Here is a 26439-nt window from a genome sequence, read left to right on the forward strand (position 1 = left end):
CTGGACGCCTCTGGTTTCTCCAAGGGGACCGTCCTGGTGCTGAAAACTGAAGCTGCTGCCTTACTAGTGGGACGGGAGGCAAGGTGGCTCCTGCAGAGGTACCCTGAGTTGGTGATGTGCACAGCAGGTCAGCCTGAAGCTGAGGCACGAGATAGATCCCATCACCTGCACACACTGCCCCCACCACCCCGTATCACTGAAAAGGACTTGGCTGCCTGCATGAACGTCTGTACTCTCCTCGGCTATAAAACATGTCTTACCCTAAGGAGTAGAGGCCGCACCGCTTGCTGCGGATTTGATGCACTAAGCCAAACCTGTCATCAAGACACACCAGCCAGGGTTTCGTTGTGGGACTGGAGTCAGTAGCCAAGCTGTCTGTACCCATGTGATCGCATGCAATCTGTAAGGATTGGAAATCAATATGAATAATTTAAAATGCTGGCTGATGAATGGCAGGTAGAGACTTTACTGTTTTCCCTGCTCCTGGAAACAGTGATGGGAGAGTTACATCCTCTGCTGCTAACTCCTCTCCTTCCCCGGGGAACCACAAGACCACTGGAAAGTGTTCAGAGGAATTTCAATTACATGCCGGATGAAAAGCAACCTCATGAAGACTCAATGAGGCGGGGGGGGGGGGGGGGGGGAGGAGAGGGAGGGAGGAGGGGGGGCAAAATCAAGATATAAATGTAAGCAACTGGAAATTACAATGAGTACAATTACCTAAGACCCCAAATTCAACCATCATGTTTTCTCTTACATGTGGGTCTCAGTTTCAAACATTTTGCACTGTGTTTAAGTAAGAACAGGAGCTAGAGATGGACCGTTAGTGAAGAGATGCAGGAAGAGAGAATGAAGATAGAATATAGGTAATATGAAATTAGAAATTGGGAATACTGGGGGATGAATATTTCAAATATGTACGGTGGTGGTGGGAAGAGATTGGGCTGTTGAAAGTCAAAAAAAGGAAATGATTTTGAAGAAGCTGTATGGGAACCTATCATTTTGCAAGCCACATTACAGGAAAAAAAAAAAACCAGTACAAGGCAACAGTAGAACACATATGCTATAAAAGAATGGGACACCGAATTAAAGCCAACACCATAGAGAGGAATTCATGCCATGGTTAAAAAACATGGCAGTTAGTCACCTTTTTGCTATTTGTATGGTTTGAGTCTAGTATGAAGATTCTGAGGGTAAATAAAAGAATTTATCAGAGCATTTTCTTTCATGATGAATTTTCTTTTATCTCTGCAGTTTTAGCAAGATGTAAAGAATTTGTAAAAATCAATGCATTTGAGGAGTGTAATTTCCAATGAACAGCAAGACATGAGGATTATACATGGGATACCTTTATATGGTTTCTCAGAATTATGAATTTTGTCATGTACAGAACAATTAAAGAAAAAAAAACTAAAGGTTTTGTCATATACTTTGTTACTTTATATGACTTTTAATTTTTTGTTTTGAAACAGGGTTTATGTAGTCTTGGCTGTTCTGGATATGTAGGTGGTGATAATGTCCTCCAACTCACAGAGATCTTACTTCTGCTTTATGAGTGCTGGGATTAAAGGGGTATACCACCTTGCCTGGCAATATTATGAATTTTTGGATGTTGAACAAGACAAGTTTTTATTACATTTTTTACTTGGTGCTGAAGAAATGGCTTATTGGGTAAAAGTACTGATTTTCTTAAAGACCAGTGTTCAGTTCCATAAACATTCACAGCAGTTCACAATGGTCTGTAATTCCAGCTTCAGGACATCTGATGACCCCTCTGCTTGCATCAGGCATATATTTAGTCCACAGACATACTTGCAGCAAAGCAAGCATACGCACAAAAAGAAATAAAAACTTTTCTCAGTTTTATTTGCATGATTTTAATTTAACATAAAATCTAAGGTATTTTTTAAAATTTAAACCTTCATTAAAGACTTCCAAATATTTCTTATCTTTATGTCTCTATTTTGTATAGTGCTGTGATTTGTAAGCAGAAAACGCTATGTCTTATTATTTACAACAGTATGTTTCTCTCCAGCATGAATTTTTTGATGTCTTTTAAGATTCGACATCTGAATAAAAGAAAAGTCACAGTCTTTACATTTGTGTGGTTTCTCTCCAGTATGAATTTTCATATGTGCTTTAACATATGAGCGCCTAGTAAAAGATTTGCCACACTCCTTACAACTGTAAGGTCTCTCTCCAGTATGAACTCTGTGATGTGTTCTAAGATGTGAATCCTGGGTAAAGGATTTGTTACATTTCATACACTTGTAAGGTTTCTCTCCAGTATGAATTTTCTGATGTGCTTGAAGAGTTGAGCACTTAGTAAAAGATTTTCCACAGTCCTTACATATGTAAGGTCTCTCTCCAGTGTGAACTCTCTGATGTATTCTAAGATTTGAACGCTGGATGAAGGATTTGTCACATTCTCCACATTTGTAGGGTTTCTCTCCAGTATGAATTTTTTGATGCTCTCTAAGAGTTGAGAACTCAGTAAAACATCTGTCACATTCCTTACATCTGTATGGTTTCTCTCCAGTGTGAACACTCTGATGTCTTGTAAGATGTGAGTACTTGATAAAGGATTTGTCACATTCCCTACATTTGTAAGGTTTCTCTCCTGTATGAATTTTCTGATGTGTTCTAAGAGTCGAATTCACAGTAAAGGATTTGTCACATATCTCACATTTGTAAGGCTTCTCACCAGTATGAGTTCTGTAATGTCTTTTAAGATGTGATAATTCAAGGAAGGACTTACCACATTCTTTGCATTCATTAAATTTCTCTAGAGAATGAGTTTTCTCATGTCTTCTAAATGATGAATAGTGGGTAAATGATCTGTCACAGTCATTGCACTTATAAGGCTTCTCTCCAGTGTGGAGTCTGTAATGGTTTTTAAGATGTGAAAGCTGATGAAAGACCTTGTCACATTCTTGACAAGTATAATGTTGATCAGCAGCATGGATTTTCTGATGTCTCCTGAAACTGGAACAGTGGGCAAAGGATTTGTCACATTCCTTACATTTGTAAGGCTTCTCTCCAGTATGCATTTTCTGATGGCTTTTAAGTGCTGACAACTGAGGAAATGACTTCCCACATTCTTTGCATTTATAAGGTTTCTCCCCAGTATGAAGTCTTTGATGTGTTTTTAGATTTGCACACTGGTTAAATGATTTGCCACAAAAGTGGCACTTATAGGGTTTTTTCCCAGTATGAATTCTCTGATGTACAGTGAGGCTTGAGGCAGTACTGAAGCATTTCCCACATTTCTCACACTGGTGAGGTGTATCTCCGATGAAGATTGGTTGTTGCAAAAGACTGTAGGCCGAGCTGAAATAATCATCATATTCTTCCTGCCTGTTGTCTTTCTTTGCAGTGTGGAGACTCTGATCTTGAGTAATGATGGAACTCAAATTTAAAGATTTCTCACAATCTTTAGATTTGCAGGGTTCTTCTCCAGTGTGTACGCTTTCATGTCTGTCTAGGTTTGATGAGTCAACAGAGGCATCCCTGTGATTACTGCAGGTTCCCTTATTAGAGCTTTCTGCAGGTTCACTTGTTCTAGAAACTGCACCTTTGGAGGGGTCATGTAGCATTTTGTCAGGCTGATTACACTGAGAAAACTCTTTTTTATTATTCATATGTTGATGGGCAGGATCACATTTGCAATAGTTCTCTGAAAATGAGCACAAGTCATATTAACAGGGCTTGTTCCAAGATTAAACATTTGATAAATGCCTCCCTAAGCTCCCTTTTAAGATAAATGAACATGGGACTATTTAGACTAGAACTCCCAGAATTTGATATTTTTCATTTGTTGTAATTGTATGGATTCTCAGAAAACACACATGACAGCCTTCAAAGGTCAGTAATTTTTAACAGATAACCCATCTTATTGAAAATATCTAACTTGGAAAACCATGGAAAAAATAATTGAGGGTCTGCCCATAATTAGCTTTGGGATAGAGCTCACTGACTGATTTTATTTAGAAGACATGTCTATTTTTTAAGCTAGTTTTTTGTGAAATTGATGAAGGAGAGTGTAATTCAATTCCAGGTTCATGGTATTTGTACTTACTAAGGAGATGGTCAATTCCATTTAATATTAAAGACCTACTAAAAGCATCAGAAGGTTTATTTTATTTTTTCTAAAACAAGGCATTAGATTCTTCAAATGTGATGGATGGAAAACAAGTACTCTGCCGGATAACAGAGGCTCTAGACTGTTTGAGGCAGAGCTGCCTTCACTGCTTGAGTTCCACACACTGCAGTACTTCTTAACTTTACTCATAGGGTTACTCTCAAGTCCACTCTGCAATCGACTCCTGAGTTTATTTCCTAGAAGTCTGTCTGTGTGTTCTCCACTGAAAAGAAAATGAAGGATGTAATATGAAGATATACATACAAGGAAGGCAATTAGAAAATAATTCTATTTCTTGGACTCACATTAAGCTTATAATTCTTGTCTGATATCGTCATATTCAAATACAATTGTATTTTGCATTAGTATTAAGTCACCATAATTCAGGTGCAATAGACACCTAATAGTTACAAAAGGCAGGATGCATCCTGGGATCAGAACACTATATTAAGTTAAATGATCAGGAATTCATGCAAGTGTGGTATGGGAAGACCATCTGTATAGGTGTTGCTTTTACTGGTTAATGAATAAAGAAGCTGGCTTGGCCTGTGATAGGGTAGAGTAGAAGTAGGCATAGTAGTAGTAGGATAACAAATCCAACAAATTCTTAACACAAAACATCCAGGAAATCTGAGACACCATGAAAAGACCAAACCTAAGAATAATAGGGATAAAAGAAGAAGAATTACAGCTATAAGGCCCAGAAAATATATTCAACAAAATTATAGAAGAAATCTTTCCCAACCTAAAGAAGGATATTCCTATTAAGGTAAAAGAAGCATACAGAACACCAAATAGACTGGATCAAAAAAAAAAAAAAAGTATCCGCTCGCCATATAATAATCAAAACACAAAACATACAGAATAAAGAGCGAATATTAAGAGCTGCAAGGGAAACAAGTCAAGTAACATATAAAGGGAAACCTATCAGAATTACACCCGACTTCTCAATGGAAACCATGAAAGCCAGAAGGTCTTGGATAGATGTGCTGCAGACACTAAGAGACCATGGATGCAAGCCCAGACTACTATATCCAGCAAAGCTCACATTCATCATCGATGGAGGAAACAAGATATTCCAGGACAAAAACAGATTTAAACAATACTTAGCCATGAACCCAGCCTTACAGAAAATACTAGAAGGAAAACCACAAACCAATATCACCCATAATAACATAAGCATCTAACAACTCTCCACCAGCACAACTTAAAGAAGGGAAACACACAAACACTACCACCAGGAAAAATAACTGGAGTTAGCAATCACTGGTCATTAATATCAATATCAATGGACTCAATTTACCTATACAAAGGCAAAGGTTAAGAGAATGGATACGAAAACAGGATCCAGCATTCTGCTGTTTACAATAAACACACCTCAAACTCAAAGACAGACACTACCTCAGAGTAAAGGGTTGGGAAAAGGCTTTCCAATCAAACGGTCCAAAGAAACAAGCGGGTGTGGCTATACTAATATCTAACAAAATTGAATTCAAACTAAAATCAATCAGAAGAGATGAAGAAGGACACTTTATACTCATAACGGGAACAATTCATCAGGAGCAAGTCTCAATCCTGAATATGAATGCCCCTAATATAAAAGCACCCACTTATGTAAAAGAAACATTACTAGAACTCAAAGCATACATCAAACCACACACTCTAATAGTAGGAGATTTCAACACTCCTCTATCACCAATGGACAGGTCGACCAGACAGAAACTTAACAGAGAAATGAGAGATGTGACAGATGTAATGAACCAAATGGACTTAACCGACATCTATAGAAAATTCCACCCAAACAGAAAAGAATATACCTTCTTCTCAGCATCTCATGGAACCTTCTCAAAAACTGATCACATAATTGGTAACAAAGCAAACATCCACAGATACAAAGAAATTGTAGTAACCACCTGAGTACTATCAGGTCACCATGGAATAAAGTTAGAATTCAACAACAATGCTACCCCCAGAAAGCCTACAAACTCTTGGAAACTGAACAGTCAACTACTGAACCACACCTGGGTCAAGGAAAAAATAAAGAAATTAAAGTCTTCCTTGAATTCAATGAAAATAAGAACACAACATACTCAAACCTTTGGGACACTATGAAAGCAGTGCTAAAGGAAAGTTCACAGCACTAACTGCCCACATAAAGAAAACGGAGAAAGCACTCATTGGAGACTTAACAGCACACCTGAAAGCTCTAGAAAAAAAAGAAGCAGACTCACCCAGGAGGAGGAGAAGACTGGAAATAATCAAACTGAGGGCTGAAATCAACAAAATAGAAACACGGAAAACAATCCAAAGAATCAATGAAACAAAAAGCTGGTTCTTAGAGAAAATCAACAAGATTGACAAACCCCTTTCGAAATTAATCAAATGGCAGAGAGAGAACAAACAAATTAATAAGATCAGAAATGAAAAAGACACAGAGGAAATTCAGAGAATCATTAGATCTTACTACAAAAGCCTATATGACACAAAATTGGAAAATGTAAAAGAAATGGACTTTTTTTTAAAGATAAGTTCCATATACCAAAGTTAAACCAAGACCAGGTGAACAGTCTAAACAGACCTGTAAGTTGCAAAGAATTAGAAGCTGTTATTATTATATTATTATGTTATTATTATTAGAACCTCCCTACCAAAAAAAAGCCCAGGACCAGATGGTTTCAATGCAGAATTCTACCAGAACTTCCAAGAAGACCTAATACCTATACTCCTTAATGTATTTCACAATATAGAAACAGAACAGTCATTGCCAAATTCCTTTTATGAAGCGACAGTTACCCTGATACCAAAACCACACAAAGACTCAACCAAGAAAGAGAATTACAGGCCAATCTCACTCATGAACATTGACGCAAAAATTCTCAATAAAATTCTGGCAAACAGAATCCAAGAACACATCTAAAAAATTATACATTATGATCACGTAGGCTTCATCCCAGAGATGGTTCAACATATGAAAATCTATCAATGTAATCCATCATATAAATAAACTGGAAGAAAAAAACCATATGATCATTTCATTAGATGCTGAAAAAGCATTTGACATAATTCAACACCCCTTTATGATAAAGGTCTTGGAGAGATTAGGGATACAAGGCTCATACCTAAATATAATAAAGGCTATTTACAGCAAGCCAACACCTAACATCAAATTCAATGGAGAGAAACTCAAAGCCATTCCACTAAAATAAGGAACACGACAAGGCTGTCCACTCTCTCCTTATCTCTTCAATATAGTGCTTGATGTTCTAGCAATAGCAATAAGACAACATAAAGGGAGCAAGGGGATTTGAATTGGAAAGGAAGAAGTTAAACTTTCCTTATTTGCAGATGATATGATAGTGTACATAAGCGACCCCAAAAACTCCACCAAAGAACTCCTATAGCTGATAAACTCCTTTAGTAATGTGGCCGGATACAAGATCAACTCCAAAAAATCAGTTGCCATCCTATACACAAAGGATAAAGAAGCAAATAGGGAAATCAGAGAAGCATCACCTTTCACAAATATAGCCACAAATAGCATAAAATACCTTGGGGTAACTCTAACCAAGAGTGATAGATCTATTTGACAAATAACTTTAAGTTTTTGAAGAAAGAAATTGAAGAGATACCAGAAAATGGAAGGATCTCCCTTGCTCTTGGATTGGGAGGATCAACATAGTAAAAATGGCAATTCTACCAAAAGCAATGTATAGATTCAATGCAATCCCCATCAAGGTTCCAACAAAATTCTTCACAGACCTTGAGAAAACAATAATCAACTTTATATGGAAAAACAAAAAATACAGGATAGCCAAAACAATCTTACACAATAAAGGAATTTCTGGAGGCATTACCATCCCTGACTTCAAACTCTATTACAGTGCTACAGTATTGAAAACAGCTTGGCATTGTCATAAAAACAGAGAAGTCGACCAATGGAATTGAATTGAAGACCCGGATATTAACACACAAACCTATGAACACCTGATTTTCAACAAAGGAGCTAAAAGTATACAATGGAAGAAAGAAAGCATCTTCAACAAATGGTGCTGGTATAACTGGATGTCAACCTGTAGAAGAATGAAAATAGATCCATATCTATCACCATGCACAAAACTCAAGTCCAAATGGATTAAAGACCTTAACATCAATCTAAACACACTGAACCTGATAGAAGAGAAAGTGGGAAGTACTCTCTACAACACATGGGCACAGGAGACCACTTCCTACGTATAATCCCAGTAGCACAGACAATAAGGGCAACAATGAATAAATGGGACCTCCTAAAACTGAGAATCTTCTGTAAAGCAAAGGACAATGTCATTAAGACAAAAAGGCAACCTACTGAATGGGAGAAGATCTTCACCAACCCTGCATCAGACAAAGGTCTGATCTCCAAAATATATAAAGAACTCAAGAAATTAGACCTTAAAATGCTAATTAACCCAATTAAAAAATGGGGCACTGAACTGAACAGAGAATTCTCAACAGAAGAAGTTCAAATGGCCAAAAGACACTTAAGGTCATGCTCAACCTCCTTAGCTATCAGGAAAATGCAAATCAAAACAACTTTGAGATACCATCTTACACCTGTCACAATGGCTAAAATCAAAAACACCAATGATAGCCTTTGCTGGAGAGGATGTGGAGTAAGGGGTATACTCATCCATTGCTGGTGGAAATGCATACTTGTGCAACCACTTTGGAAATCAGTGTGGCGGTTTCTCGGGAAATTCGGGATCAACCTACCCCAGGATCCAGCAATACCACTCTTGGGAATATACCCAAGAGGGTGCTCTATCATACTACAACAGCATTTGTTCAACTATGTTCATAGCAGCATTATTTGTAATAGCCAGAACCTGGAAACAACCTAGATACCCCTCAATGGAAGAATGGATAAAGAAAATGTGGAATATGTACACATTAGAGTACTACTCAGCGGTAAAAACAATGACATCTTGAATTTTGCATGCAAATGGATGGAAATAGAAAACACTATTCTGAGTGAGGTAACCCAGACCCAAAAAGATGAATATGGTATATACTCACTCAAAAGTGGATTCTAGCCATAAGTAAAAGACATTGAGCCTATAATTCATGATCCTAGAGAAGATAAATAAGAAGGTAAACCCAAAGAAAAACATATAGTTATCCTCCTGGATATTGGAAGTAGGTAAGATTGCCAGGCAAAAATTGGGAACTTGGGGATTGGGGGTGGGATAGGGGTAGGGGGAAATGGGGAGAGAAAAGTGAGAAGGGGATGATGGGGAGAGCTTGGGGGAATGGGACGGTTGGGATGGAGGAAGAGTGGATATGGGAGCAGGGAAGTATAGATCTTAATTAAGGGAGCCATTTTAGGGTTGGCAAGAAACTTGACTCTAGAGGGGTTCCCAGGCGTCCATGGAGATGTCCCAGCTAGTTCCTTGGGCAGCTAAGAAGAGGGAGCCTGAAATTGCTCTATCTTATAGCCATACTGATGAATATCTTGCATATCACCATAGAACCTTCATCTGGCGATAGATGGAGATAGAGACAGAGACCCACACTGGAGCACTGGACTGAGCTCCCAAGGTCCAAATGAGGAGCAGAAGGAGGGAGAACATGAGCAAGGAAGTCAGGACCGTGAGGAGTTCACCCACCCACTGAGATAGTGGGGCTAATCTAATGGGAGCTCACCAAGGCCAGCTGGACTGGGACTGATGGAGCATGTGATCAACCAGACTCTCTGAATGTGGCGGACAATGAAGGCTGACTGAGAAGCCAAGTACAACGACACTGGGTTTTGACCCTACTGCATGTACTGGCTTTGTGGGAGCCTAGTCTGTTTGGATGCTCACCTTCATACACCTGGATGGAGCGGGGAGGACCATGGACTTCCCACAGGGTTGGGAACCCTGACTGCTCTTTGGACTGGAAAGGGGGGAGGAGTCGTGGGAGGGGGAGGGAAATGGGAGGAGGTGAAAATTTTTAATAAAATAATAAACAAATAAATGAGGTACAGATCTAAACAGAGAATTCTCAAAAGAAGAATTCAAATGGTCACAAGACACTTAAGAAAATGTTCAACATACTTTGCTATCAGGGAAATGCAAATCAAAACAATTCTGAGATACCATCTTACACCAGTCAGAATAACTAAGATCAAAAACATGCTAGACAGAATGTGGAGTAAGGGGAACACTCCTTCATTGGTGGTGGAAATCAAACTTAGTACAACCACGTTGGAAATCAGTATGGCAGTTTCTCAGAAAATCAGGAATCATATTACCTCAAGACCCAGCAATATCACTCTTGGGCATAAATACAAAGGATGCTCAATCATACTACAAGGGCTTTTGTTCCTTTTTAAGCAAGCTCCATCTGCCCCCACTCCTTCTTCTGCAGTACTTCTCTTTCCTGGTCAACTGTAACAAATCACACTTTTATCTCTCTATCAATAAATTCCCATGTGGGTTTGTTGTATTCCATGACTCATTCCCCAGCCACAGCTACACAACACATTTGGTGTTGTGACTTGCTAGGCTTTTTTCATGGTCCCTCTCACCCGCCACTCTGACATCCAATGGGGCTGTACCAGTTTGCATTCCCACCAGTAATGCAGGAGTGTTCCCTTTACCCCACAATCTCTCCAGCCTAAGTTGTCATCAGTGTTTTTGATCTTGGCCATTCTTACAGATGTAAGATGGAATTTCAGAGTTGTTTTGACTTGCATTTCTCTGATGACTAAGGATGTTGAACATTTTCTTAAGTGTCTTTCTCAAACAGCCTGGTATTGGTATTAAAACTGATAGAAGGACCAATGGAGCTGAATCGAAGACCCGGATATTAAATCCACACATCTTAGAACAGCTGATTTTTGACAAAGAAGCAAAAAATATCAAATGGAAAAAAGAAAGCACATTTAACAAATGGTGCTGGCATAACTGGATATCAACATGTAGAAAAATGAAAATAGATCCATATCTATAACCATGCACAAAACTCAAGTCCAAATGGATCAAAGACCTCAACATAAAGCCAGCCACACTGAACCTGATAGAAGAGAAAGTGGGAAGTACACCTGAACACATTGGCACAGGAGACCACTTCCTACATATAACCCCAGTAGCACAGACACTGAGAGAAACAATTAATAAATGGGACCTCCTGAAACTGAAATGCTTCTATAAAGCAGCCTCTTCTTCTCCAGCAATGGACCATTCCAATTGCCCAACTCTTGCACCCACTTTCACCCTTCCTGTCACTCATTCTGATGCCATGGTGTGCCACACCCTACACCAACCAATCTTGTAACAGTTCTCCCTTTGCAAGAAGTAGCCAGAGTGAATAAATTAGTCAAGGTACATGTCTCCTTGTTATTGAAAACCTCTCCCAAACAGAAAACAAAACAAAACAAAACTGGGTTCTTATATCTCCAACTCTACCACTTTCATAAAGGAACTCTAATATATAACTCAATCTTATAGTCTTACCTTTTATGACATATATATGATTTTACCTAACAACCTACTCCCTGAGGAATGCAGTCAAGTTTGGGAACAGGCTAGAGCCCATGCAGACAAGGTTCATCAAATTAATGCAGCACATCCAGTTGGGGCAGAGGCGGTCCCTGATCGTGACACCCAATGGGATTATAATACACTCCAGGGAGCACTCTAGCTAGAGATCAGTTTACAACCAGCCTCCTGGCATGTCTCTGTAAGTCCACCAATATGCCAATGAACTTCGAGAAACTTCAGGAAATAGTTCAGAACAGGAAAATCTGTCTCATATCCTAGAATGCCTCACAAAGGCCCTCTTACAATATACTAACCTAGATCCTGAACAAACAGAGGGCAGACAACTCCTTATGACCTATGTTTTCCAAAGCTTTGCCAACATTAGTGCCAAACTTAAATATTAAAAAAAAAGGTCCCTAATGTCTCAAAAAAAAGTCTTGGCACTGGCCTTTAAGTTATATCATGGGAGATATGAGAAAGCCTGTGAACAAAAATACCAAATGCTGGCCAAGGCCATCCCAACAGCCTCAGCGAGTGTCTCCGAGTCCAAGTTTCAAATGTCGTCAGGAAAGTAATTGGGCCCAGGCTTCCCCTAATCCCCATGGGCCCCCTAGGCCATGTCCAAAGTATCATCAAGAGGGACACTGCTCAATTGATTTTCCCCATGCACTTGTGGCATGGGGGCATCAAACACAGACTACCCTCCAGCCAAACTCCTAGGCCTGGCCATGGATGACTGAAGGGACCTGACATCTCTGACAGGGAATCTCAGGTAGACATCCTGGTATCAATGCAATCCATCTACTTCCCCTTCAACACGGGTACCACACACTTGGTCCTGAGGGAATTTTGAGAACCTACCTCTCCTTCCCATCTCCCCATTGTCAGGGTAGGGGACATTTTTACCTTCCTCATCATATCCGACCACTCAATTGCATTTTCAGTGGCATTCCTCTCACTCACTTATTTTTAGACAGGACAACCTGCCCTGTCCCCTTCCTGGGAAGGGAGTTTTCAGCCGAAGTAGGAGCTTCTATTTCTTTTGCTCCCCACATTTGCCTGATCCTAGACTCACCAGCAGCCCCTCCCCTCCTCCTCTTCCTAGCTACACACCCTACCAATTCCAAAATGTCATTCCCTCTACTAGCATCCCAGGTGAACCCCCAAGTCTGGGACACCCAAAAGCCCTCTCTTGCTGGACACCATTCCCCAATCATCATTCAATTCCAGGACTTAAGCAGTACACTACCCAAGCCCAGTACACATTCCCACTCTCGAGCCCTATGGGACTTAAACCTATCATCTCTGACCTCCTATGAAAAAAACTACTTTGTCCTATATCCTCTCCAGTTATCACCCTTATACTTGCAGTTAAGAAACCTAACAAAACCTACCATCTAGTTCAAGACCTCTGACTCATTAATTCTGTAGTAGTTCCCTTCTATCGCATGGTACCTAATCCCTACAACCTCTCTACACTATGCCCTCAGAGACCTCTCATTTCTCAATTCTGGGTCTCAAGGCTGCGTATTTCTCTATCACTGTCAGTTCTCAGTCTCAAAATATCCTTGCTTTTACCTGAACACTTTTGACCCTCACACTCACCTCTTCACACAGCTTACCTGGACTATCATACCCCAGGGTTTCCAAGACAGCCCACATCTATTTGGTCAGGCTCTGATTTCAGACCTACTCTCTCTGTCTCTCCCCAAATCTAACCTCATACAGTATGTGGATGATATTTTACTTTGTAGCCTGTCCTTAGAAATTAGCCAAACTAACACATCTGCTCGTCTAAATTTCTTGTTCAACAGGAGCTAAAGAGTCTCATCTTTCAAGGCCCAAATGGCCTCATCTCAGGTCACCTACTTGGGAATAATTATTACCCCAACTCACAAAGCTATTACTTTATACAGAAAACACCTTTTCCAGTCTCTTAAAGTCCCCTCTACTAAAAAAGAAATTTTATTGTTCCTAAGACTAGCTGGCATCTTGCATTCCTGGATTCCCTCTTTTTCAATCATGTCTTGCCCCATATATGAGGCAGCTTTGGGCCCCACACATGAACCTCTCCTCAATCCTGTTACTAAGCCATTTCAGAAGCCCCAAAAGGCTCTTCTCTAGGCTCCAGCTCTTCATCTCCCAGCCCTAACTCATCCTTCCTCTCTCTTTGTAAAAGAAAAGGTAGAATATGTTCCTGGGGTCCTAGGCCACCAGCTGGGACCTATCTTTGCACCCACAGCATACCTGTTAAAAAAAAAAAAACCTAGATCTAACCACCCAGGGATGGCCACCCTGCATACTTGCTTTAACAACTGCGGAGCTCCTCATTCGTGAATCAAAAGAAACTAACCTATAGTTAACCTGCCACTATCTTCTCCTCCAACAACGTGTCCCATCTCCTAACTTATAAAGGCTGACAAACTCTACCCACTTCCTGAGTTCTTTCACTCTAGGTGGCACTAGTATAAGATGGCACACTTACTTTCCAATCTTGCCCACCCCTCAATATCTCAAATCTTCTTTCTCAACCCAACACTGACCACTCCCCTTCTCATTCTTGCATTGAAACCCTAGTGGAACTTCTACGACATGCTTCATACATACAGGAAGGCACCTCAGGCCACCTACACCAGTCACACAGATGAGAGCATCTTTTTATGTGAAGTGACCCGAAGAACAGGCTATGTAATAGCATCAGATACTGGGGTAGTGGAAGTGCAGGCACTCCCTGCACACTACTAATCAACAGCCTGAATTAATAGCTCTCACCAGTGCCTTCCAATTGGCACAAGGATTGTTCCTAAAAGTTTACAGAGATTCTAAACATACTTTTCATATCCTCCTGTCCCGTGTTGATATCTGGAAAGAGTGTAGGCTATTTACAACAAAAGGAGAACCTATAACAAACTCAGGTCAGATTATCGCCATGCCAAAAGCTTCCCATTTCCCCAAAGCTATATGCTGGTCTCATCAAGAGCTCCATTGTTTCTAGGGGAAACAGCCAGGCTGACAAGGCAGCTAGAGATGCAGCCCTCCAGGGCCCAGCCTAGACTCACCTTACCCAATACAGGGAGTCCATACTCTACAACCCACATCTCCACAATCACCCAGCGATACTTGACAAATTCTGTCCCATTTACACCAGTTCTTTCATCCTAATAGTCAGGCTCTTTCTCATTTGGTCAAGGCTCAGTTCCAGCCCACTCCTGGTGGCTTGCATTTCTTAAGAACTATTACTGTCTCTTGTAAAACTTGTCAGATGTCGGACCCTGATTCCAGGTATTGTAGCCTCCCTTTTCCTACCCACCAAGCCAGGGGCTCCCTCCCAGGGACTGACTGGCAACTTGATTTTACCCACCTGCCCATAGTCAGATGAGTTAAATATCTCCTGGTCCTAGTGGATACATTCTCAGGCTGGATAGAAGCATTTCCAACCTCTAACAAGAGAGCTCAACCAGCCTTGGGCCTCCTTCTCAGGGAGATTATCCCCCTGTTTGGAATTCCAGCTTCTCTTCAGTCAGACAACAGTCCTGAATTCACTTCTCAGACCTCTCAAAGTATCTAAACCTCTCATCACCCCTTGGCATTTTTCATATCCCATACCATCCCCAGTCCTCAGGAAAGATAGAACTAACTGCTGCTTTAAAAAAACATTCTTAATAAAATGTCAGAGGAATGTCACCATGACTGAGTAAAGCTCTTGCCTCTATCTCTTTTCAGGCTCCAGGCTCTCCCCCAAATGACCTCTTCCCATCTTACCCTCTGATATCGTGTATGGGCAGTCGGTTCTAACCCCCAGTCTCCCCCCTAAACTCTCAGCTCTCCCTGACCACCTCTTCACCCCTTTACTTTATCACTTCTGTTCCCATTTATGGAACTTTAGTAGCCACTCTCTACCTCAACTATGTACGACATTATCTATCTCTGATCAACATTGGCGATCAGGTCTTTCTCTCTCCTCCAAACTAATGCCCCTTACGTCTTTCTCCTAAATGGCAGGGCCCCTACAAAGTAATTCTCGTAACTCCAACAGCTACTCGGCTTAAGGGCCTTCTTCATTTCATTCATTTATCTCATCTCAAACCCATTACCCCTCCACCTCAAGCTCATCCTTCTTCATACACAGCAACTCTGACAGGACCCTGCTCTCTTAAGTTTCAGAGGATACGAGGATCAACTGCCTTATCCCCAATTTCAGAAGAATGAGGCTTTACCCTACAATTGTACTCTGCTAGATTGGGAACCCCATATGCTTTCCTTCCTGACTCCTCTTCCTCTCCCTGGCTGATCCATGTCCTCCTGTTTATATTAATAACACACTGCTTCAATTGATTTCCTGTCTACGTATCACCAATGACTTATTCAAAACTTCTAATCAAACAAGTCAGTTGTTACAGGACTATCAGCTGTTAGCCAAAGAGTTGGAGGCACAAGACTATCAAACATGCCCGAGTCATAAGAGACAGCAACACCCCAGAGACATTCACACCCGAAGACTCAAAAAAAGAAGACTCACAAAACAGATTTCAATACAATTCTGTACTATTAACAGTCCTCAGAGATCAACCACCTGTGTCTCCTGAGTGTTAAGGTGATGCCATGGTGATGGGGAAAGAACAGGTGCTTTAAGGTTTGTAAAGAAAAAAGCTAATTGGTAATTTTTTTGGGTTTTTTTTTTTTTTTTGGTTTTTCGAGACAGGGTTTCTCTGTAGTTTTTTTCTAGAGCCTGTCCTGGAACTAGCTCTTGTAGACCAGGCTGGCCTCGAACTCAGAAATCCGCCTGCCTCTGCCTCCCGAGTGCTGGGATTAAAGGCGTGCGCCACCACCACCCGGCTTGGTAATTTTTTTAAAACATGATTTGAGACACTTAAAAGAATAAAACATGTTCCAGATTTCTCTCTCTATGTTACTATTATATTAAGCCTTCAAAGTTCTTAGAACAGGTAAGATGCACTCCAGATAAGTACTGTCAATAGACAGCCTATGTCTCCCCACCTATCCCTGGTCTTGACACTCCCCTCCTTCAATTACCAGGACGTAAGAAAATATTTTTTCCTAAATTTAACTTTATCTTCTGCTATGACAGCATCTCACCAGGTCCACGAGACACCAAACACTTCCACACAGCCTGGATGGCAGCAAAAACACCAGCTACCCCAGGACATGGCCAGCACTCCATCTTTCTCAGGTCCCCAAAAGATGGTTGACATCCCCTATGTCAACAGAAAGCAGTCTTGAGAACTAGGCACCCCCATCCCTGCCCTACCTGGTATGCTCTTTAATTCCTCACCTTTTAATAATTAACAAAAGTGGGAATGTTAGGATCTAGGCATTAAGCTGGCCAGCCCCCTGTAGGCAGCAGGTTCTATATACCAGCATTCAGGCTAATACTTAGTCAGCCCAGGGGCCCAAAGCCATATGTCATGTGTTACATGGCTGTGTAAGGTTCTGTAGGCATGAAAAAGGGCTCTTTATAAGCAAGTTCTACTTGCACCTTCCCCATCCCTCTCTTCTTTTCTACTTCTCTTTCCCAGCTGGCTGTCACAAATCCCCCTCCCTTACCCCTCTATCAATAAACTCCCAGGAGGGGTTGCTGTATTCTGTGATTCATTCTCATAGTCACTGCTAAACAACTACAAAGGACATGGAGGTTTAAGAATCTGATGGAAATATTCTACACTGCTGAGTTCATAAATGCATCTTGGAAACTAAATGAAGGGTGCTCAAAAACAGAAAATGAAAAGAAAAAACTAAATACCATGAAAAAGTTCTTTTCTACTACCAAAATTTCCTAGTCTCCTGTAGTTTCAATGACAGCTTAACGGAGAGTTTATAACCTATGAAGTCAGTACATATGAAGGATGAGTGAGGAATTCTATAAGCAAAATGTTCTCACCCACAGAGACCAGGTTGCTGTAATTCTCCAACATCACATCAATGTACAAAGCCCTCTGAGCAGAATCCAGGCATTCCCACTCTTCCTGTGGGAAGTCCACAGCTACATCCCCGAAAGTCAACAGACCCTGAAACACAAAGTACATTTTGATCACATGATGCCGGGAAAAGTGCTTTCCAGAATATACTGAGACAGGATGCAAATGAACGAAGAAAACTAATGAAAAAGCTAAATTCAAATATGGTCACATTCTATAATGCATTTTTTTTTAACTCTGTGAAAACAGGATGACAGAATAATCTTATAAGCAGTATACATGAAATAGCAGAGATTTACAGTTGGGGCATCATTAACTCTTTGTCATGAATGGTGTGTTTTGTTACACAGGATCATAGCAGACATGAATGAGAAGGGAACTCTGTGAGGAAACGTGACACTGAATCAATCCTGTCTGTACTTGGGCCTTACATGACTCTATTTTAACAGGCTTAGTTGGGATGTGTAAACTCTAGGTCCAATACCATACCATTAAATAGCAAAGGGGTAGGTATGGAAGGCAGAATATGTGACTGATTTTACTTTTTTTCCCATAGTAAGAAAGATAGCAATAGCACTGAATACTCTCCATTAAATATTAACATATTAGATTAAGTATTCCAAGAAATTAATTTTATAAGAATATTTGAGCCACTATAAAGCAGATAAAAAATCCACATCAGCCACATTTGATATTATCTAAAATTTTCCTAAGCACATGCATAAGCCAACATAGACAATTTTAGAAGTTTTGAAGAATATTTCACTTCACTCACAAAGAGTAATAAAAATTGAAGGTAAAAAAAATAAAATCAAATACTGTTTAAGTTATAGCTCAGCATGGACATGAAAGTGTAATAACTGTGGATTCATTCAGAAGCCGAGGAAGCTGCCTGACTTCATTTTGAAGGCAGGAGTCATTACACTCTAGTTCTAAAATTAAGTTTCTATTTACTGTGAAAGTTGAGGGGTGCTGTTTCCTGGAACCTGACCTTCCCCAACCTAATGGGGGAGGTGATGTATGATCTGACTATGTTTTATTGCCATTGGTTAATAAAAAAGTTGCTTTCGGCCAATGGCTTAACAAAATAAAGCCAGGCTGAAAGAGATATATAGAGAGAGTAGGCAGTCAGGGAGAAGCCATGTAGCCATTGCTGGAGACAGATGCATTGGAACCTTGCCAGAAAACTGCAACTGTCATGGTAAAATATAAAATAACAGAAATGGGTTAATTTAAGATATGAGAGCTAGCTAGCAATACACTTAAGTGATTGACCAAGCTATGATTTAAATAGTATAGTTTCTGTGTGATTATTCTGAGTAAAGATGGTTGAGAAACAAACTAGTGGCTTCCCCCAATAACAACCTATGCCCTTGATTTGTTTTTGAAAATATCCTTACTCTCCCTTACCCCTCCCTAATTACATAGTGACTATTTGATTTTTTTTAAAAGATTTTTTATTTTCTTATTGCTCCATTGTCTCCCTTCTATAAAACAATTTGTGACTTTATTCCTGAAAGGGGCCCAAAAGATGGACTTGGGGCTCAGGGTTGTTCTCTTTAACCTAATGAGGAGTTAAGGCTGCTCTCTTTAACTTAAGGCCAGCTCGTGGGTACACCTCAATAAAAAAACAAGCATACTTCAAATTTGAATCATACTGTGGTAGTGGTCTTGTTCTTGTCAATGGGATTAACAAAATGACATAGATTTCATGTGAGTAAACAAATATATTAAATTCTGCAAATTACAGATACTTTCAGAGCCTTGCAGATATAAAAGAGTATAGAAGAATGGCTCAGGAGAAAACGTGAGCTATTGTGTCTGAATTTGATAGTCCTCTATGTGTTCTTCTTCAGTACTTATGCTATATTGTCTAGCAGATTTTAGGTTAGAGTGTTTGTAATTCTCCTGTTATTTCTATGAAAATGCAAAGCAGTGACATATTATGTCCCTGCCATAAATATTAAATAGAAATGTAAACCTCAGGTCAAAGCCCATAGCTAAAATCTCCACTTTAAAACACTACAGCTTCAGGGTAGGTATAGTGAGCTAACAATCAAACAGAAAGACATTAAAGCAAAATAATAATCACGAGGAATGTTCTTTCTGCATCAAATGTGATTGTTTCAGCACATCAATCAGTCAATGACCTCAAGACATTTTTTTCTGAAGCATTCCACATAATGCTACACAATGAGTCCAACCCCCAAAACACAGAAAAATGCTGTTTGGGGGGAAAAAGGCAAAGGAAAAATACTGATATTCTATTTTAGCATCTTAACCAAGTGATGGGAGCAGCAATTCTTCTGAGACAAACAGATAGCAGGTGTCAGTCAACAAGTACATGGGCACGTCATCATTACCATGATATTAAACACCAAAAAGAAATAGAAGTAGCCAACAATATGAATCAATCTATAGTGTCATATTATTTGTATTATAATAAGTAAAGCTTGCCAGAAGATAAGAGGGCAAAGCAGCCACACTAGTCAGTATATAGGCCAGAAAGTGTGATACACACTTGTAATCCCAGGACTTGGGAGACAGAGACAGATGGATATCTGTGAGTTCAAGGCCACCCATGGCTACACAATATTAAATATGTCTAAAAAAGAAACAGAGCTCACACAGAGATCCCAGCAATTGGGATCACATGCCTTTAATCCCAGCACTAGAAAGGTTGAGACAAGAGTAATATGACTGGGCCAAAAGAGGAATATAAAGGGGCAGAGACAAGAACTTAGTGGAGTGGGGAGTCTGAGGATTAGTGGAGACAGGATCTCGCCCCTTCGGTCTGAAGATTTGGTAGAGGTAAAAGGTCCTTCTAGTGGCTGGCTGCTTTGCTGCTCTGATACTCAGGTTGAACTCTAAGAGCTGTCTCTGGGTTTTTATTATTCATGCTACAATAATCTGAATCTACACTGAAGAACATCAGTCTCATGGCAAAATCAAGCCACAGAGAGTTGCCATGTTCTGTACTACATAGTATGTTAAAAAAAAACTTTAGTACCAGGAATCAAGTATTATTTAGTACTAAGAACCAAGATTTAAGTCTCTTTTAATTCACACATTTCTAAGATGTTGTGAAACCAATCCATGTGTCTTAGTATGCATTTTTATAACCATGATTCAAGGAAATGGGACAGATCTCACAAATAGAGGCTACATGGCACATGGACCCTTATTCAACAATATATAAGGATATAGTCCATTTTATACAGCAATTAAGCACCAATATATTTTTTGTTCATAAATTAATGTGAAAATATATTTAAATTAAAGGTCATAAAGTTCATGTGAGATATTTGTCCTGGGGGTGGGGAATGGGAATAATCTAGAAAGGAGAAAAATGAGAAAAGTGATATAAGTGAGGATTTATGGAATTATATTATAAATCTGTAGTCATAAATATAGCCTGGTATCATCATAAAATCAGAAAGGGCATTAGAAAATAGAAGACCCAAAAAAGAAAATAAAAATCTATGCCTACTTAAAATCTGACAAAGGAGACAAAAAGATAAATTACAAAAATATGACATTTTCAATAAATGGTGCCGGTCAAATTTGATCCAGCAGGAGAATGAAATCAAATTTTTATTTTTCACCTTGTACAAAATCCATTCAAAATGGATCAAAAGTGTTACTTAAAATCAGAAACACAGCCGGGCGGTGGTGGCGCACGCCTTTAGTCCCAGCACTTGGGAGGCAGAGGCAGGCGGATCTCTGTGAGTTCGAGGCCAGCCTGGTCTACAAGAGCTAGTTCCAGGACAGGCTCCAAAGCCACAGAGAAACCCTGTCTCGAAAAACCAAAAAAAAAAAAAAAAAAAAAAAAAAAAAAATCAGAAACACAGAAACCTAGAAAACATAGGGAATATCCATCAGGATATTGGCATGAAAGAGGACTTATTAATTAGAAAGAACACCAACAGCACAGGAACTGACCCAAGTGTTAGCAGATGGGACTACATGAAAATAAAGAGTTTCGATTTATCAATGGAAACAGTCAGAGCACACAAACACCCACAAAATGGGAGAGAATTTGTACCAGCGACACTTTGGATAGGAGCTCATACCTAGGATTTAGCAAGAATGACAGAAATTAAATAGCAAGAAAATAAAACTGACAATTAACAAAGGGGCAAATGAACTGAATAGACACTTTGTGAACAGAGAAACAGAAATAGCCAATAAACATTCAAAAAAGTGTTCCGGATCCCAAAAAGGCCAAATGGAAATGAAAATTCAAAGTACTTGGAAATACTACCTCATCCAAGGCAGAATGGCTGTCCTCAACAAACCTGATAATAAATGCTGAAGGGAATATGAAGAGAAAGAAATCCTTACTCACTGTTGATGGATTAGACGGTGCAAATTAATACAGCCATTGTAGGAAGTAGTATGCAGGTTATTGAAAAAAATTGAGAGACATAACATATGAGCCAGCTCTTTCACTCCTGGACATATATCCAGAGAACAACACGCCCCACTACAGAGATATTTCTACTCCAGGTTACTGCTGTTTTAATCACCAAAGAAAAAAAATACTGGAATCAAACAATTAATCTATCAACAGATGAATGGATAATTAAAATTGTATAAATAGAGTACAATTCAGCTAAAGAGAAAAATAAAATAAAAATATGCAGGAAAATGGACAGACCAAAATGTGTAATATTAAAGGCAGTCATATACTTTTAGAAAGAAAACACTACATTTTTGCTCATAGGCAGAATCTACCCAATAACATATGTATACAGAAACAACATATATGAGGGCACAGTATAACATGGAGAAAAGAGAACAGGAAAGGTTAAATGATCAGGGACTGAATGAAGGTAATGAAGACCAGGATATAATGAAAAAGGTTATAATACGAAGTGCTTTCCTCGTTCTAATTCTATCAAAGGTTTTTGAAGTTTTGGTGGTGGATAAGTAAATAAAAATATAATAGATTGTGAAAATATAAAATAAATCCCACATAAGACTCCAAGGCTTCTGTTCCCTCAGACTACTGTGACTATATAAAAATACACTGAGTTGTATAGTCTTTGGGTCTGCTTAGTTTCAATGAGTGATATTGTTTGTTTGCATCATTTTTCATACTAAAATTTAAAAAAAACTATTAAAAGAAGAAAACTAAATGTATAAAATAAAATGTATTTAGATAAAAAGTAAAAGGGACCACTGACCTGTGGCATGTTTATTGTAGAATTAGCCATTTCTTATTATTTCTCTTCTTTGAGTTTCTCTTTCAGGAACAATGAATAGATAGATGGCTTGCTTCCCTTTTAAATCAAGAGGTCAAAAAGGAAGAGTTAAAAATTAATACTGAAAGTTATTAGAATACAGTGTCCAACCACATGAAAAGACCAAAGCAACGAATTTCTGATCAATGATCTCAAAGACAGAGTAGCATAAAACAACATTTGAATCTTGAAAAGGAAATCCCCATCAAGCATCTTGTTGCACAAAGAAAACTACTCCTTAAAATTGATGGAGACATAAATGCATTTCAAGATACTCATGAATTAACACAAACGATGTCACTAAAGCAGCACTGCCAACAATAAATTAGAAGTAACACAAACACAGGACAGTCAGAGGAATGATTCCTGAGAACATGGGAAATAATAAATTTCATGTGAACTGGGATGTAATCAACCATGAACAAAATAGCAATACACTAATTTTCAAACAAAAGGAAGAAGACTATGAACAATACAACCAGCAACAACATAAAAACAAAACCATAGGAAATAAAAATTCCATGAACAAAAAAACTAGCCACACTGGAAACCAAAATAGAGACTCATCAATTAAATAAATAAACCCTCATGTTAAATAAATTCAGCACATGTCCAAGCTGTTCCATTCCTTAGCATGTGCTCAAAGGACTTACATTCTACTAAACAGATCCTATGCTACTTACTCAACCGTATTCATTGGGCTTCATTCACAATAGTTACAAAATGGAAACAACCTTAATGTCCTTGAACTGAAAAACGGACAGTAAAGGTGTGGTTCCCAGAAGCAGCTGGTGCTGGGATATCACCGAGGCCCCAGGTGGCAGCAGAGGCCACTATAATACCTTTCAATTTTTTTTTCTCTTTTTCTTTGTTTTTCTTCCCCAAACAGGGTTTCTCTTAGTCACCCTGGCTGTCCTTAAACTCACTCTGTAGACAAGGCTAGCAAAGAACTCCAAGATCCATCAGTTTCTACCTCCCCAGTGGTGGGATTAATGGCATGTGCCGCCCCTACTTGGCTTATAATGTCTATTATAACTGTGAAAATACTGTGATCTGATACTATAAAACAGCATACTGTTCTTCTTCAGGCTCTAAGTTGCAACATTACAAACTCAGCACATGCACAATGAAACACATTTCGTTTTTCTTTGTCTATTTTTTTCTTGTCGTTGTTTTAATTTTTTTGTTTCTTGAAACACGATCTCACCATGGAGTTCTGGCTGTCCTGGAACTCACTATGTAGATCTTGCTGGCCTCCAACTCACTGTAATCCACCGACCTCTCCCTTTTGAGTGTTGGGATTAAAGGTGTGTGCCATCAAGTCGGCAAGGACTTTTCAGAATACTGCCATTTACAGCACAGAATGCATGTCTCATGATAAAAACTTAATGATAAATAAAGTTTACTTTTAAAGATTGTTTACAACCGTACTTGCGGAACTCGAAAAAAAAAATCAGATTCAACGAAATTTTCAGGCGTCCCTTTCAGATTAATAACTAAAAGTTCACCGGAAATCAAGTCCCCAGGTTCATATTCCAATCTCTTGCAGAGGGAAGAGGTATGACACGTAAGTTAGTACGCATGGTTGTAAATTTCAATAGTTTTGTCGTTTCCACACTTGCTAACAGAACCGCGTTTGCACACATCAACAGATAAATTCAAATATTCTAAGCAAATGTTCTTATAAGAATATTTTGGCATCAGAAGATAATGGGAATAAAACAGGATTATTCCAGTTCTTATGTTCGCATCTCTGGTCCCTTCCCTCCTATGCCCCGCAGCTCCTCTGACCTGGGAGGTCCAGGGCCGCCACGGCGCTGCTGACTTTCCCAGGCCGCCCTGCGCGGCGACACGGTCTCCAGGGAGTTTTTGCGTCCCCGCGACACCTGGCCGTGTCCTCCGCACCCAAGACTACATCACACGATTTCCCACGGTACAGGCCCCGATGCAACCACAGACAAGGGGCCTTGACACTTGTGGCTTCGCCTCCGCAGTCCACTTTTCAGTGCTCACACAAATTTAGTCCCCCTTCCGTTTACGTCACTCCTCTAAACCCGCCCATTCTCCGTCCTTCTTCTAACACGCAGCCAATCAGCTAAATCCACCCAACCTCTGTTTCCGGGTAAGTGTCCCCGCTCTATCGGGGGACCAGTCCCTCCCTTTGCGTCACAGGCTGCTTTCCACACATCTCCAGCTGCCAGGCTGCCCTGGACCCGCTCTGCACAGCCTCCCCACAGGCTTGCTGCCAGCCTAGAGCAGAACTGATCTAGGAGCATGCGGTATCTGACCCCCACAGTGAGTTCTGAATCCTGAAAGGCAGCCTGACCTCGACTTGACGAACAGCCTCCCTGGCTACAATTTATACCACATGATAACAGGCTAAATTCAGATGCCAGTGTCCCATAGTTAACACAAACATGAAAAGCCCAAACCAAATACTGCAATTGTGCCTTGGGGAGAGACATTTAAGGAGCTTGAATTCTGAAAAGAAATCGGCGGAAATCACTCGTAAGGCCCTTGCTAACATCCTGTGTGTACTGCTTTAGCTACGGGATAGTGGTTTTGTCATTTTACTAAATAAGGGACCAGTTTGTCTCCTGTGACTTATGCTGAAGGTGCTTGTAGATAAAACAAAGAAGGAAATGTTTAATGCAGTGGTGAATGTATAGACTATTGACTCTTCCAGATGTAGAAAACAAGAGAGGTATGTGATACCAGCCCTAAAAAACGTCAGTTACTCTATCTCATCTATGGCTCTGGGAACACTGAAGAAGAGAAGGAAAGGAAATAAGAAGGAAAAGAGGAGGAAGGACTTAGACATGCCATTCTCAAGACTCCATACAGCTGCTGTAATCAGTAACCCACAGCAGCTGTACTTACCTGCATTGACCTCACACTAGACCACAATCAGTCTAGGAAGGGGAAAGGCTCACAGATCTCACTCTTTACCTCTCAAATGTTGGCTATTGATGGACTGTAGGAAAATAATTACAGCCTTTAGCTACAGACCTCTGCTGAGCCCACCAGACTCTAACACATAGGTCCAAACCCATAGTCTCACAGATGGCTCTGGTTAATCTCACTGTGTTAAAAAGCAAAATGAATAGAGAGGAATACACTTCTCCCAAGGTAACATGGAACAGTCACCCCTCCTATAACATTTGTTCTTTTCTTAGCTTGTTGGTTTAAGGGCATTAGAAGCCAGTAGTGACCAGGGGGTGTGTGAGCTTCCAGTTCAAAGGAATGTTTGTTTCAGCTCCTGGCAGGAACACTCGCCTATCTGGAACCAAAATTTCTGGATCAGCAGAACTTCAGGTTGAGGGTAGAGGAATGCAAAAATTTCCTAGTGAGTCAGTAGGGGTGATGGTGAGAGGAACTATTCCCTTTCCCCTTGATTACTGGTACACATGGAACCTAGCTAAGGGAGAAAAAATATAATATTCTGGACACTGATTGAAATCATATACTGCCTTCTGGAGAACTCTGCCACAGCCTGGTGCCTGCCACCTATTGGTCCTGTAACTGTTTCTTTGGGAATTCATTCTGGCCAGCTGCTTCAAGATGGTGGAGAACATGGTGAGATCAGTGGATTCCAAGATTACTGTAGCACTTCT

General features: G+C 39.9%; 1 protein-coding gene across 3 annotated transcripts; it reads right to left on the minus strand.

Moving 5' to 3' along the window:
- Positions 1-24844, minus strand: LOC119820859 (zinc finger protein 54-like). 3 transcript variants are annotated; one of them, XM_038339529.1, is made up of 5 exons: positions 24617-24844; positions 22769-22864; positions 17543-17669; positions 2759-3676; positions 1-400 (listed from the first exon to the last, which is right to left on the minus strand). In XM_038339529.1, the coding sequence occupies exons 2-5, from the start codon at positions 22796-22798 to the stop codon at positions 360-362; spliced, it is 1116 nt and encodes a 371-aa protein (XP_038195457.1). In that variant the 5' UTR covers positions 22799-22864; positions 24617-24844; the 3' UTR covers positions 1-359. The 3 variants fall into 3 exon arrangements, with proteins under 3 accessions (XP_038195457.1, XP_038195455.1, XP_038195456.1); XM_038339527.1 differs by lacking the exon at positions 1-400 and having other exon boundaries at positions 1850-3676; XM_038339528.1 differs by lacking the exons at positions 1-400; positions 22769-22864; positions 24617-24844 and adding an exon at positions 16741-16859 and having other exon boundaries at positions 1850-3676; positions 17543-17668.
- Between the last annotated feature and the right edge of the window lie 1595 nt (positions 24845-26439).

This window comes from Arvicola amphibius, chromosome 8, assembly GCF_903992535.2.
Source record: "Arvicola amphibius chromosome 8, mArvAmp1.2, whole genome shotgun sequence".
Classification (NCBI taxonomy): Eukaryota; Metazoa; Chordata; class Mammalia; order Rodentia; family Cricetidae; genus Arvicola; species Arvicola amphibius.